Source organism: Stigmatopora nigra, chromosome 6 (genome assembly GCF_051989575.1).
Source record: "Stigmatopora nigra isolate UIUO_SnigA chromosome 6, RoL_Snig_1.1, whole genome shotgun sequence".
Taxonomy (NCBI): Eukaryota; Metazoa; Chordata; class Actinopteri; order Syngnathiformes; family Syngnathidae; genus Stigmatopora; species Stigmatopora nigra.
In genome coordinates this window covers 2,954,178-2,968,826 of record NC_135513.1, presented here as the reverse complement: position 1 = coordinate 2,968,826, position 14,649 = coordinate 2,954,178, and the positions used below count along the sequence as shown (strand labels likewise).

The window sequence follows — 14,649 nt, the reverse complement described above, 5'->3', positions numbered from 1 at the left end:
AAGCATAAAAGGTTTCGTGCTTTTTTGGAGGAAATGGAGTCTGAACATGGGGATGTGCTCTACTTCACTGAGGTACGTTGGCTCAGCAGGGGAAACGTATTGAAGAGATTTTTTGAGTTGAGAGCAGAAGTAAAAGACTTCATGGAGATAGATGGGGTTGCTGTTTATGTGCTAAGTGATCCCAAATGGCCTATGGACTTAGCTTTTCTTGTTGATATTACACATGAGCTTAATGTACTGAACAAGAAGCTACAAGGCCAGGGGCAACTTGTCAGTGCTGCCTATGACAACGTGAGAGCATTCTGCACTAAACTTGTGTTATGGAAAGCCCAGCTCTCTCAGGCAAACCTTTGCCATTTCCCAGCAAGCAAGGCTTTTGTGGATGCAGGCACATCATTCATTGGTGGAGGCCATGTCAAAGCTGGAGGTGGAATTTGATCACAGATTTGCAGACACACAAAGCCACATCTCAAATTTTTGAAGACCCCTTCTCTTTTGATGTGCAAGATGCCCCTCCTGAGCTTCAAATGGAGCTCATTGACCTGCAGTGCAACTCTGCACTCAAAGCCAATTTCAGGGAGGTGAGTGGAGAAGCAGACAAGCATTGGCAATTTTTGAGAGTTGACCCCCATTGTTAAAAAATATTGTTAAAAAAATAAAGATATTTGATAACGTTGGAATGTTTTATCAGCGCTTTTCTTGTGGAAATCTTGATGCGGCCCAGTCTCACCCAGACTCTGCCTCTAGCGGCTCCCAGGTAAATTGAGTTTGAGACCCCTGGTCTAAAATGTACTAGAAAGTGGATGGCTTTTCTGCCCTGGTAGACCGGGGCCTAGCCGCCATGCGGCGGACAAACACAGGCATTACATCTAGAATGACCACGGGGGGAAATATTTCGTCGGCGCAGGACAAATTTTCAAATGCTTTATCTATTTTAAGACAAAATAATTTCCTTGTATTTTTTTTCCTTTTTGTGTTTCCTCACATCTTTCCAACAAAATTGGGACACTTTAACCAATTTTGAAGGGTTTAGTTTGTAGATGTGTGACAACCGTGGAACAAATTAGGGAATTTACATATAAAGTAAACTTCTACATACAAAAATTTCAAGTTACGAAAAAAGTATTGGAACCAATTCATTTCGTAAGTAAAGGTACCACTGTACTTGTTGCTGCCTGTCGCGGGGCAAACCTTGCTCACCGCCGACTCTCTGTTTGACGTCGGAGTTTTCGACGCGCCCTTTCTTTTTCTGTGGTATATTTTTTTTCTTAATTGGTTCTTAAAACCAACCAGTTCAAGTGCAGAAAAAAAGGCGGTACCCTGATATTCGCTATTTCCCCCCGCCATTTTAATGTCTTCAGGTTGCAAAGTTTTTTTTTAAATGCAGAAAAATATCCACGAAGCAGTGCATTTTCAATAAGTGAGGCCTTGATGTTCAAGGAAAGACTACTATGTTTGCCATCTGACATTCCTCACTCCCAAGCAGTTCGCAACACTTTCTCCACCTGTTGTATCCATGGCTTCGGTCCATTTTCCAAGGATTCACACACCTGCATTCTTGTCATTCATGTCAAGCCTTTCTTCTGTATAGCTCAAATGTGTAGTTTCTATTCAGAAGAGTTTTTTAGGGTTAAAAGCGCTATGAGCACACACCAAAGTCACCTCCCTCAGCACTAGTCTGGGATGTTTTGAACGGACTGACCGCAATGCTTGGAATATGCGGGGAGGCTATTTTTAGGTTGAGCGTCCGCTGGGTTGGACGCACGTAATGTAGGTGAGTAGGTAAGAAAGTAAACCAGTCAGTGAACCGGTTAAGGTCATACAAAATTTGGGATATCGTGCATAACCAAAGCGCATCGACTGATTGGGGACCCCGTCCATTGTGGAGAATAATTTAGACTTAAGTTCCCCCTAGAGGTGTGAAAATAGTTTTATTTATTTGTTTATTATTTTTACTAAAAAAAATCTTCCTTTTTCCCATGTTTATGTGCAGTTTGAATTTTCCCCACAAACACTCTGTTGTTATGGAAAACAGCTGTGTACCATCCCAACCGGCGGAACATACTTCAGTTACCAAAACAGGTATTCTTCGCACCGTTCTGTGTTATTACAATTCCAGTTTTCTCACAGTGATTAGAACAACCTCAAAGGCTTACCATACTTTTAAGCAGTCCACATCTCACAATTGTAGAATCATACACGGACTTTGAAGAACATTTGTTGTCTAAAATGGTACTAGAACAAGGAACTAAATATTGATGCACACTATTCTAATCCACTTGGCCTGCCAAATAAGCATGTTATCAAGGAGAATCAAGATGTTGTCTTAACAAATTTCAATCAGAAAAGACACAGGATAACAAACTACACATAAATCCTGGCAATAATCATGTTACCATACAGCATATATTCAACAGCCTACAATATGTCTCTTAGATATGAAATATTAAATGAGTGCATTGAAAGTTTTTGCTTTATGGGTTTCAAATATCACTGTGCTATGCAATTACGGTATTTTCTCGCATGTAAGCCATATTTGTACCTAAAAAAATTATGACTAAATCAAAGGTACGACTTATATGTGCACAAATTAGACATGACATACAAGAAACTGCAAGGTGGCAGGACTGACAAAACGCCATAACTCAAGATAATGCGGCTGATACGGTCATTTATGTAAAAATTGAGAAAATATCAAAAAATGCTAAACAAATTTTATTTTGACATTTAAGAATGGAATTTATGAAAAAAATCGTATCTCGCATAGTCGCGAAAAAACTCACTTGTACCCACCATTGCTCGCTCAGGGCGCCCCATCTTACCTTTTACCGGTAGTCAAACGTGCTCTGACTGGCCAGATGTGAAAAGCCTTGATTCATAGTATTCATAGTGTTCACCAGGCCAGCACATTCCAATGGTTGTTAAGGCTGATCAAAGGTTTTGCGGTTGAGCATTAAAATATCAACCTTGATACCAGAGACTATGGACACAAAAGCCAATCCCAGCAGTTTAATTTCCAAGATACTATTTATTTGGTCATTCATCCCTATGCAAATATTTCAAATGTTGGTTTACTAATACGAGGAGTATATTATATTACTTCTCGTTTGCTGCTCATAAGAACATCAGGGGCACTGGCTCTCTCACCCGCAACTCATGTAATATTTCTGGTCGCAACTACCTATTTGTAATGTCTCTGCGAGCACTCGGCGGAGCGTTGCATTTTTTTCTGTGTTTTTTGAGTTACGAGAATATCGATATACGAGTTCAATCCTGGAGCGAATTAAGTTCGTATCTTAAAGGTAGCATTACTTTTTTTTTGCTGGGGTTGTTATTTTTTTCAAGGCACCTACAAAAAGTTTTTATATTTTATATTTGAACAGTCAATTAATTTGCACAATGTTCACAGGTACCACTTTTGTGAGAAATGCTTCAATGAGATTCAAGGAGAGAGTGTGACATTAGGAGATGACCCAGCGCAGCCACAGACGTAAGTAAATTGACAAATACAAGAGATAGTTCAGATCTAAATAATATTCTTGTACGTTTAGCTCGGACACCAATGTGTTGTGTACATCAAGGTACTCATTAATTTTATGTATTGGAGTTGTTCCTGTTTTCTAATGCTACAGATATGTCAAAGAATTGTATTGTACTGGCCAATATTAACACAAGGGCTGTAAAGTACCTGGTTGGGTTTGAGCAAGAAAAATACCTGGAATGGCTTTATTTAAAAAAAACTAAACAATAGAACTTATGTACTTGAGTTACTCAGATCTATTTCTGAGAGATTTCAATTAAACAGCAGCCATACCAGAACTTTTTTTGTAAAATAGAATATTTTAAAAGTCATACATATACTTACAAAATTAATTAGTTCCAAAACTTTTTTAGTAACTTGAAAATTTCTTAAGTAGAGGTGTACTTTATATGTAAATTCTCTAATTCGTTTCACATTCCTCACACAACTGCCGACTAAACCCTTTATAATTGGTCAGTGTCCCAAATTTATATGAAAGATATGAGGAAAAGCAAAGTGAGAGAAAATTGTAACGAACATGATTTATTAATGTCATAAAAGCTTACAAAATCTATCCGTGTTGAGAGGCACTGACAGCACACAAAGAGAGCACACAACAACTCTTGTTTTGAGTGGATGTACAGTCGTGGTCAAAAGTTGACATGCACATGTGAAGAACATAATGTCATGGCTCTCTTGAGTTTACAGTTATTTCTACAACTCAGATTTTTCTCTAATAGAATGATTGGAACAGATACTTCTTTGTCACAAAAACATTCATGAAGTTTGGTTCTTTTTTGACTTTATTATGGGTGAACAGAACAAATTGATCAAATCTGCTGGGTCAAAAATATACATACAGCAGCGCTAATATTTGTTAACATGTCCCTTGGCCAGCAGCTTCTAATTCTTGGCAGATCTGCTTTATGGTGATTCTGGGTTTAATCTCCACCCTTCTGACCAATTTTCTCTCAGCAGCAGGGGATAGCTTGCATTTTCTTCCTTATCGTGGCAGTGACAAAACCATGCCATGCACTTTATACTTACAAACATTTTTTTGCATTGTTGCTCTTGGGACCTGCAGCTGCTTTGAAATGACTCCAAGTGACTTTCTTGACTTGTTCAAGTCAAGGATTCGCTTTTTCAGATCCATGCTGAGGTCTTTTTATTCTCCCAGTGTAGCGTTTGTGGGCATTTGCATCCAATGAGCCCTATTTAAATGGCCTCGGAGAAGTCACCAGCTGTATTCTCTCATAGTCACTCACAAGAAGTTAAGAGGCCATGCTATGAAGCTCATTTAACTGACCCAACTTTCTAAGTCACCAAAATTTCTAATTCCTGTTGCTGTATGTATACAGCAGATCCAGCAGATTTGATCACTTTCCGTTAACCCATAATAAAGTCATAAAAGAACCAAACTTCATGAATGCTTTTCTCTGTTGTTCCTCTGAGGTGGCACGGAGCAATTAAGCCCGATTGGGCGGGGACACGAGAGGAGAAAATCAAACACACAAACACACATCCACACGGACACTTAAGCACACGTCTTATAAACGCAACATTAAGAGTTCTGACAACAACATTAATCAACAACAAAAATTATCGTTTTATGGTTTCTTTGAAATTTAATTTTTCACCCGTTTTATTAGTCGCAACTGGTTCTTTCCTGTTGGGATTTCACTTGCCCTTCTGGCGTGCTGGTTGACGGACATTTTTTGAAACTATCCAAAGACGATTGACTTTGACGACTTTTGATAACGTTTCTATAATGCAACAGACAAATGTCATCGAAATGGGCGAATCGAACGACTCTTACTGGATTCTTTTTTTTTCTTTTTTTCTAAGACAATATCTCAAGCATTTCTTTGTTATTTTTTTTTTGCTGTTGCAATGCTCGCTGCATCCTCCTCATCTGCTTTCTTGATGTATTCACTCGTATTGGCTTGTTCCATTAACAGTAGAGATTTTGTATTTATGCCCCCTCGGCCAGTTAATCATCCACGCTGACCACTTCTTTTCATTTGCACTGGTAAATGTCTTGGGAGGGATGATGATAAAAACAGAAGCAGCTGCTTTTCTTTTAGATCAAATCCAAGTAATTGACAATGTAGAGCATTCTTCATTGACAACAAATTCCATAAAACTTTGATGAACATTACTCAATCAAACTCCGCTGGAACTGTTTGCGGTGGTCTCAGTTTTTTTCCCCAAGTCAAACTACAACTATAGGACCCCAAGCTGTCCTCCTCGGTGGCTTAACGAAAAGAAGGCTACAACCTTTTAATGAAAAGAACGGAAAACATAGGAAATTCATAACAATAAAAGTGGAATTTTGTTTTATATCAAAATAAAGGCTGCTCGTGTCTGGCCAGTCAAAGCACGTTAATTAGGTTCATACTCAGCGCCCTAGATAAATTGGCTGCCGGGGACCTACGTAAGATGGATGGAAAGAGGGATGGGAACACGTTTTTTTCACGTTTTATTCACGATACGTACTGTTTTTTTCTTGAATTTCATTCATAGACGTCAAAATTAATTTTGTTAAGCATTTTATCTGCTTATCTTTTCTCTACTTTGAAGTAAATTAAAGTATCTGCCGAATTCGTGACAACATGCGTCGAGGCAACGACGCCATCGTCATCATGGAGTGATTTGCAGTTTTTTTGCATGACGTGTTTTATGCGCATAGAAGCCGTACCCTCGATTAAGTCATTTTTTTGTCTGACAAAAGTAGCTTAAATGTGTGTAATTACGTTTACAATTTGTAATCATTAGGACAACCTAATAACATAGAACATGAATAAACAAGCAAAATTCTCTTCTCTGAACCCTTAGCAGCAAAGCTAGAACATGGTAAATGTAAATAATGTTTTTTGGCCTTTTCTGCATGAAGCACAAATCTCTTTCCAGTGTCTGATTTTCTTTTGTGCGCAGGCACAATTCATTGTCGCATGGTGCAATTTTAAAAGTGTTAATATTTGAGATAGGTTCATTTCACCATGCGCGACAGCAGAGTAATGTACACAGAAGTACAGGTTTATCCAGTTAACTTTTTAAAGCTACGTGTGGCGCTATTGGTCAGTTCGTCTGACACGAGGAGCTGCTTTTTCAGAAACCACCATATATATCAGTTCTGCACCCGGCACTTACATTCCACTAGGAATTAATTTTACACAACATCAGGTAATGTTTCAATACATCCACAGAGCTGCCAACTGCTCTGGAATTTCCAGAGTTTACTCTGGACCAGCAACTCAAACTTTGGGATTCCCGACAACCTCCCTAAATTCCGGAAATCATAAAAAAAGTCACTTAATGTGTTTTTGAAGCAACCATTTTGAAAAAGTACCAGATTTCCAATTTAATTAGATGCCTCGAAATTCCCACCATTGCTCTGTCTTCCGCCATTTTAATCCAACTCCACAGTAATACAGATTAATTTGGTAACACGAGTGAATTGTGGGCAGCCCGGTGAAGCGAGTAGTTAGTGTGTCGGCCTCAGGTGTGGGCTCCTGGGTTCAAATTCAGATCACGTCCGCCTGTGTACAGTTTGCATCTTCTCCCCAGGCCTGTGTGGGTTTCCTCCCACATCCCCAGCTGGAGTCAGCTGGAATAGGCTCCCCCCCCCCCCCCCCCCCCCAAAATACCTAATGAGGACAAAGCAGTTCAGAAAATGATAAGATGATGACATGAGTCCATTGTGAATCATCCGAGTTACAAGTTCTGACAAATTATTCGTCTTGTGCGACTTCAGTGTGGCAATCGGTTCAAAATCAATTGCATAGGCAGCCTTTATCACTATTTTTTTTCATAAGGGAAGTATTATTAAGGCTCACCACCAGTCTTTTGTTTTGAAACAAATCCCAGGTTTTTTTTAAGTGAAGTTTGATTTCAATTGTCCGATGTTATATTTTTTTACATTTTATATCGATTTTGCGCGAATTGCATTGGGCCCTGATGAAAACATAAAACTCCGGAAATGGGACATGGGTACTCCTGAAATGGGGTCGACGGAGATTGGCAGCTCTGCCTGCATCCATGAGAATCACAGGCCATGGTTTTCCAACACCTGACAGCCTGTGTTACCCCACTAGTTTCCACAGCTTTATTGTTACTGAAACAAGTGTTTGTGTTGTTTTCCTCTCTTGATGACATTATTTTCTCACGTTATCTTCCATTTCATCCACATTTCCCCATCAGGATGATATCAAAAGACCAGTTTGAAAAAAAGAAGAACGATGTCCTAGAACCTGAGCCGTAAGTAGAAAACAACTCCCACAACTTGTCCTGTTGGGGCTATATGCACTTGTCAACTTCTAAGTATGGGCAGCCCGGTGTCGTGAATAATTAGCGCCACGGCATCGCAGCTCTGGGATCCTGGGTTCATCCAAGGCATTCTCCCTGGGCCTGCGTGGGTTTCCTCCCGGTACTCCGGCTTCCTCCCACATTCCAAAAACATGCATGATGGGCTGATTGGACAGTCTAAATTGCCCATAGATATTGGTGTGAGTATGCATGGTTGTCTGTCTCCTTGTGCCCTGCGATCGGCTGGGCACTGATTTAGTGTCCCCCTCCTCTGGCCCGCAGTCAGCTGGGATAGGCTCCAGCCACCCCCCTCCCATGACCCTAATTAAGATAAATTGGTTCAGAAAATGAGATGAGATGATAACTTCTAAGTACTTTATGTACAGCGCGATGCTTGTTATCCAAGTTAGAAACAGTCAAGTATTTTGACATGTTTATGTTGTGATGGAAAATCTACTGTTTGTTTGCTTCTTATCAGGTTTCTTGAATGTAAAGATTGTGGGCGGAAGATGCACCAGATATGTGTCTTGCACTATGAAGTTATTTGGCCATCTGGGTGAGAAATCTATCCAAAATGGACATACGTTACATCTCAATGTGCTTCTTTCTTTACTATTAATTGGTTTTGTACCTATCGACAGATTCATCTGTGACAACTGTTTAAAGAGGAGTGGGAAAACACGAAAGGACAACAAGTTTTCGGCTAAAAGTTAGTTCTCAGTCTCTAATATGAGCCATTTTAGATCCATTGTCATTTTATTTTTATTTTTTTAATTATCTAGAGAGTGCTCTTAACAAAGCATACAGTTTTAGGCTTATCCCCTGAGGGTCTGCCACACCTCGGTTCATCCACCTGATAGAGCATCACAATTGTATTCTTGTATTTATACTATAGGGCTGCAGTCAACGCGACTGGGAATGTCTATAGAAGAGCGTGTCAATAAATTCTTGAAGCGACAGAACCACCCAGAAGCTGGAGAGGTGTTTGTGCGGGTGGTTGCTAGCTCCGACAAAACGGTAGAGGTTAAACAAGGAATGAAAGCAAGGTGAGAGTACTACTAACCAAGATAAATAAAAAAAACAAAACACTTTTGTGTCCTTATTTTATATATTTTAGAAATAAATGTCTAATTTAATTTCCCTTTTAGCATACAGTAGATAATGAAGATTGTTTCCACAATTTTCATTTAAAATGTACACTGCTCACAAAATTTAATAAAAATTTCCAAAATCATTATGAAAAAATTTCAAGTTAAAATCCCAAAATGTATTTATTTTATTGGTCCTGTTATGACATAAACCTGTCTGACAATTTTCTGGCTGGTTAAGCAGCTGTGGGCATTATTATTCACTTGAGTTGTTGTCTCAGTTGTATAGGTGTTCATGGAATTAACAACAGGTGCACTACAATTGCAACATTTCAAAAACTCAAAACTGCACTGGTTTTACATGTGGAGGTTATCTCAAGTTTCTCGCTCTTGATTTGTATCGGCTGGTTTTCCACTTGTGCTTGTTTTTGCTTAACTACCACTGAGACGATTCCTGAACCCTATAGAAGTTGCACAGGCTGTCCAACGTCATCCGGATGTCACATCCACATGTGCTGGAGCAAGGAGTTTTTAATGTGTCTTGTAACACAATCTCCAGAACATGGAGATTTCAGGAGATTGGTGGTTATTCTCAAGGAGCTAGACAGTTCCGTAGAAGGTCCTCAACCAACCAGTAGTGCCGAAATCTGCTCTTTTGGCGGAAAGCCCTGAGCAATGCTCGTGCCCTACGGGATTGATTGATTGATTGATTGATTGATTATCGATTGATTGATTTGATAAGGGACGGCACATTTTAATGAACATATTTGATCCCACCCGAAAGTTTTGCTGGAGTTTTCAAAACGAACGCATCTAGACATTTGTTTTACCTTAGTTCCACGGGTTGAGCCCACCCGGACGTTTTGCCGCAATCTTCAAAACAAACGCATCAAGAGCTTTTTGTTTTTGCCTCCCCTTCAAAATATTTCGATAACGATGCACACATGTCATCACAATGCGCGTAATCCAAGCCTAAGAATTAGCGCGCCACATAACTCGTAGGTTTTCTTTCTTGATGTTTTTTCTCTTGAGTGCATGGGCACTCAGCATTGTACACCATTAGCGGCTTAATTTTACAGTCATCGCTGGCATTGGCACACAAAGTTTGTTAGCGGTCCTTCGTAGGTTTATGCCCGGTAATGCCTTTTCTTCTGCCACGATGAACGTCCGCCTGGGCATCTTTTTACAAAAAGACCAGTTTTGTCGCAGTTGAAGACTTGCTGGGGATGTAACTTTACTGGGTGATAATTGAGGGGAAATGTCTTGATAAATTCCACCGCAGCTTTCAAATTGGAACCTCCCACTTCACCGTTTCTGATTACCGAGTGTATTCCAGATCTTTTAAAAAAATTTCAAATTAGCCATGACTCGCTTTAAAGGGTTCTGAAGGTGTTGAAGGCTCTCCTTCCGTTGTTATCAAATCCATGTAAATACCGCTGGCTTTTTCACATATGGTTGACTCGGTCACGCTATCTCCTGCTAACTGTTTTATTTTATCCACAACAAAAGAAGGCTCTCCATCTCGTCGTGAATGTCACTGCGCCGGTGGGAAATTATAGTTAGTCCTTTGGAAGGCCTCTTCTCCTTAATTGCGTCCTTCTGCTAAAGGATGGTGGAAATGGTTAACAGATTCCACTCATAGCAAGCTCAGCACCACGTACCCCACTCATATTTTTCAATTATTTCGTGTTTTATGTCGTTTGTCAACGGTCGCATTTTCTTTGCAAAACTGCCGATCCATAGTAGTTGTTTACTTTATGTAAATGTAGACCAACGTGGGGTAAAATGGGTGGGGAAATGCAAAGTCCGCCCAGTGCCTGTAGGTATATTTTATACATGAAAGAGATGCGAAAAAAACAGTGCCATGGCCACCTGGCTTGGTCGCATCTCAAAATTTTGATCGCATCTCGGGCGAATTATTCGATCGAAATTTTTGTTGTGCCACGAGCATGTCGTACCACGAGGTGATCGTAGGTCGAGATACCACTAAACATACAGACAGTCTTAGATATGCATAAATGTAGTCAATATTTTTCAAGATAGCCATCGATGCTCACCATTGCATTTGAGCAACGCGTTGTCGGCTGATATGGGAGAAAATACGGTGCAAATCTGTATAACTCCATGCTCTCAGCTTGAACTGTGCCCCGTAAGCATATCTCTTTGCAGGTGTCAAACTGGTATTGTTTTGCAAAATGCCCTATTGGTACGTGCTCTTTTCTTCCACCCCCTTTAGCGTCAAGGATTTTCTTGTGTAAAAGTTGCATTTCAACAAGACATGCACCCAGACAGTCAAGTGGTCATGGTCACAGAGCAAGATCTATAGAATTTTCAATTTAGTGCATACACAAGATTCACCGATTAATTAGACACCTCATCCATTTTAGAGAAAATTTTAGATTTTTAAACGTGCCCCGTAGGCGTTTAAATACGGTACATGCAAATATAGAGCAGGCAGCGGATATTTGTAAGTTGAGACATAGTGTATTTAAGATTGATACAAAAAAAACACTTTTACATTCATCTCTCATTGTCAAGTATGTTTTCTCTTTCTAATTATAGATTTGTGGATACTGGTGAGATGCCAGAGAGCTTTCCTTACCGAACCAAAGCACTTTTCGCCTTTGAGGAGATAGATGGTGTCGATGTGTGCTTCTTTGGCATGCATGTACAGGAGTACGGCTCTGAATGCCCATTCCCCAACACCAGGTCTGTAGTTCTAATTATTTCATAATATTATACATAACAATCAATGGCTTTATGTGGAGGAAATCTTAAACTTTTTCTACCCTCCTTAACTTTACAGACGAGTCTACATATCTTACCTCGACAGTATTCACTTCTTCAAACCCAGAGTTTTAAGAACAGCAGTGTACCATGAGATCCTTATCGGCTATCTAGAATATGCCAAGAAACTCGGGTAATCCCAGTTCTACATACAGTGGGGCAAATGGGTGTTTAGTCATCCACCAATTGTGCAAGTTATCTTACTTGAAAAGATTAGAGAGCCCTGTAATTGTCAACATGGGTAAACCTCAACCATGACAGACAGAATGTGAAGAAAAAAAACTGAAAATCACAGTTTGATATTTAAAGAATTTATTTGCAAATCATGGTGTAGTAGTATTTGGTCAGTACCAAAAGTTAATCTCAATACTTTATATACCCTTTGGTAGCTATAAAGGAGGCCAATCGTTTTCTGTAACTCTTCACAAGCTTTTCACATACTGTTGCTGGTATTTTGGCCGATTCCTACATGCAGATCTCCCCTAGAGTCATGATGTTTTGGGGCTGTCGTTGGGCAACACGGACTTTCAACTCCCTCCACAGATTTTCTATGGGGTTGAGATCTGGAGACTGGCTAGGCCACTCCAGGACCTTGAAATGATTCTTACGAAGCCACTCCTTTGTTGCCTTGCCTGTGTATTTGGGATCATTGTCATGCTGAAAGACCCAGGTCTTCAATTTTCTGGTTTCCTTCGACGGCTTTTTGGTCTTGGCCATACTGGAGTATGGATTTTTAGAGACTGAGGTTGTGGACAGGTATCTTTCATACCGATAATGAGTTAAAACAGATGTTATTTATACAGGTGATGAGTGGAGACCTCGTTACAAGTTAGACCTCTGACCGCCAGAAAGAAAGTAGAGAAGTTTCAGGTGACCAAATACCTATTTTCCACTCTGATTTGGAAATAAATTATTTAAAAATCAATTAATGTGATTTTCAGTTTTTTTTGTTTTTCCACATTCTGTCTCTTATGGTTGAGGTTTATCAATGTTGACATTTACAGGCAATGCTCCCTCTAATCTTTCGTTGGTCTGGGCTGAGTACCAGTGTGAGCGACATCATCATTGCTCGCTATGGGCACACCAGTATCACACCTGCCATAAGCAGGTGCATGTCAATGTTCCCTCTAATTTTTCATGTAAAACATGTTGTATAACACGAAAAAGATAAGAGTGAACAGAGCTACTGCAACTGGCTGCCGCGTAAGCGGCGCCATCATGGGGAAAGGGGTAAAAACAACGTTGGATTTTATTTACTGCGTGCCATATGATTACTGCTGCGCAGAGAAGACGAAAGTAGTGAGGAATTGCGCATGCTCGCAATTTAGAGGGAACAATGTTTTCAAGTAGGAGAACTTGCACAATTGGTGGTTGAGTAAATATTTATCTGCCCCACGATATGTCGCACATTTTATTCCAATCGCATGCAGTCCCCAGGTCTTAACCTTTTGGTCTCTGCTTGTATGCAGCTATGCTCAAGGCCACATCTGGGCATGCCCACCAAGTGAGGGAGATGACTATATCTTCCACTGTCATCCTCCTGAGCAGAAGATTCCCAAACCTAAGAGGCTTCAAGACTGGTATCGGAAGATGCTGGACAAAGCATTTGGAGAGAGAATCTTGCATGACTACAAGGTGAGCATAACTTAGCTTTCATGTCTGCAGTACTGTGATCCCTCACCACTTCGCGCATTCAACATTCGCGGCTTCAGTACATAAGGTTGTTTTTTTTTAATCTTAAGTATTATAAAAGTTCTCGACAAAATTCACGCTGAAACTCGCAAGCGGAAGACGGGATGAAAAAAATGGCAGAATTCTTCTTCGGCATTGAATTGGGTGCCACTCAGCGCTGAAGAAGCCACATTTATCTATAGAAGAAGAATGATAAAAAAGGCCGATATCTTGCCTTCTACCTAATTGTTGAGAGTAAATTTCCCATCTCGCTCATCGCTTGTGGAGAAATATTACGACGTGCCTATTCCAGCTTTGTTTTGATTTTGAGTTGACATTGAAATTGGTCCCTAACCGTTTTGTCATCAAACGAGACATGATGACGGTGACCGAGTGTAATGGAGGAGGATACGTTTAAAGAAGCAGGAAGTTTGCCCGGAAAGCCTCAGAACACAACCACTGTCATGTCTTGTTTGGGTGGATGTGTGTGTGTGTTTGCTTTTTTTTATCTCTCGTGTCCCTCCGGCGGCATGGAGCAAGGAAAGCTCTGAAGGTCCGGGACATGAGGTGAAAAGCAAACACACTCACACATCCACCCAAATCCAGAGCTACCAAATACTAAACAGTTTATAGCAAATTACGAAATCCGCATTTTCTATGAAAACTACGCAATTAAAAAAAATCAAGCAAGGTCTAATGCGATCATGTTACGTTTACTTTTAATAACTTTTTTCGGTTAAAATTCGCCAATTGAAGATGGCACAAATCGAAACGACATCTACGTGATGTGACATCTGTTTAGGTCACATGGATATAGTTTCCATAGATTTTTTAAGCAGCATAGACGTATCATAGCCATGGCTTCCAAGCGAAGATGAGAGAACTGTGATACTGATATTTTGAAAGCCCAACAATCCTCGGAATACTCCAAAACTCGGCTACGTTTTTTTCCCATAGTGTTGCAACATTTCAGTGGAAAACAAAATCTCAACATTGCTTTTATCTGTTCCTGTACATACACGTGTCTGCAAATGGTCGTAACATTTTTAACACACTAAGTGCAGAGTTGCTGAAATTTGATCGTGGTTGGGAAAATTATGTTGCACTAGGCAGTGATAATGCTCCACTAATGTCAGGTGGCCAAGCTGGGATGCTTGGCCACATCAAGCAAGAGAACGACAGCATCGTCTTCGCGGGCTGTATTTGCCATTTGTTGCACATACAGTTGTGGTCAAAAGTTTGCATACACTTGTGAAGAACAATGTCATGGCTCCCTTG

The 14,649-nt window shown here is 40.2% G+C and overlaps 1 protein-coding gene across 4 annotated transcripts in view; it reads left to right on the top strand.

Moving 5' to 3' along the window:
• The window catches only part of crebbpa (CREB binding lysine acetyltransferase a), a 59,796-nt gene that overhangs the window by 32,943 nt on the left and 12,204 nt on the right, over positions 1–14,649 (top strand). For all 4 annotated transcript variants that reach the window (XM_077719638.1, XM_077719639.1, XM_077719637.1 and 1 more), the window contains 9 exons: positions 1,994–2,082; positions 3,410–3,490; positions 7,721–7,777; positions 8,304–8,381; positions 8,467–8,534; positions 8,721–8,871; positions 11,476–11,622; positions 11,720–11,833; positions 13,170–13,335. In XM_077719638.1, the coding sequence (XP_077575764.1) occupies positions 1,994–2,082; positions 3,410–3,490; positions 7,721–7,777; positions 8,304–8,381; positions 8,467–8,534; positions 8,721–8,871; positions 11,476–11,622; positions 11,720–11,833; positions 13,170–13,335 (951 nt within the window). The remainder of the gene's footprint in view (positions 1–1,993; positions 2,083–3,409; positions 3,491–7,720; positions 7,778–8,303; positions 8,382–8,466; positions 8,535–8,720; positions 8,872–11,475; positions 11,623–11,719; positions 11,834–13,169; positions 13,336–14,649) is intronic.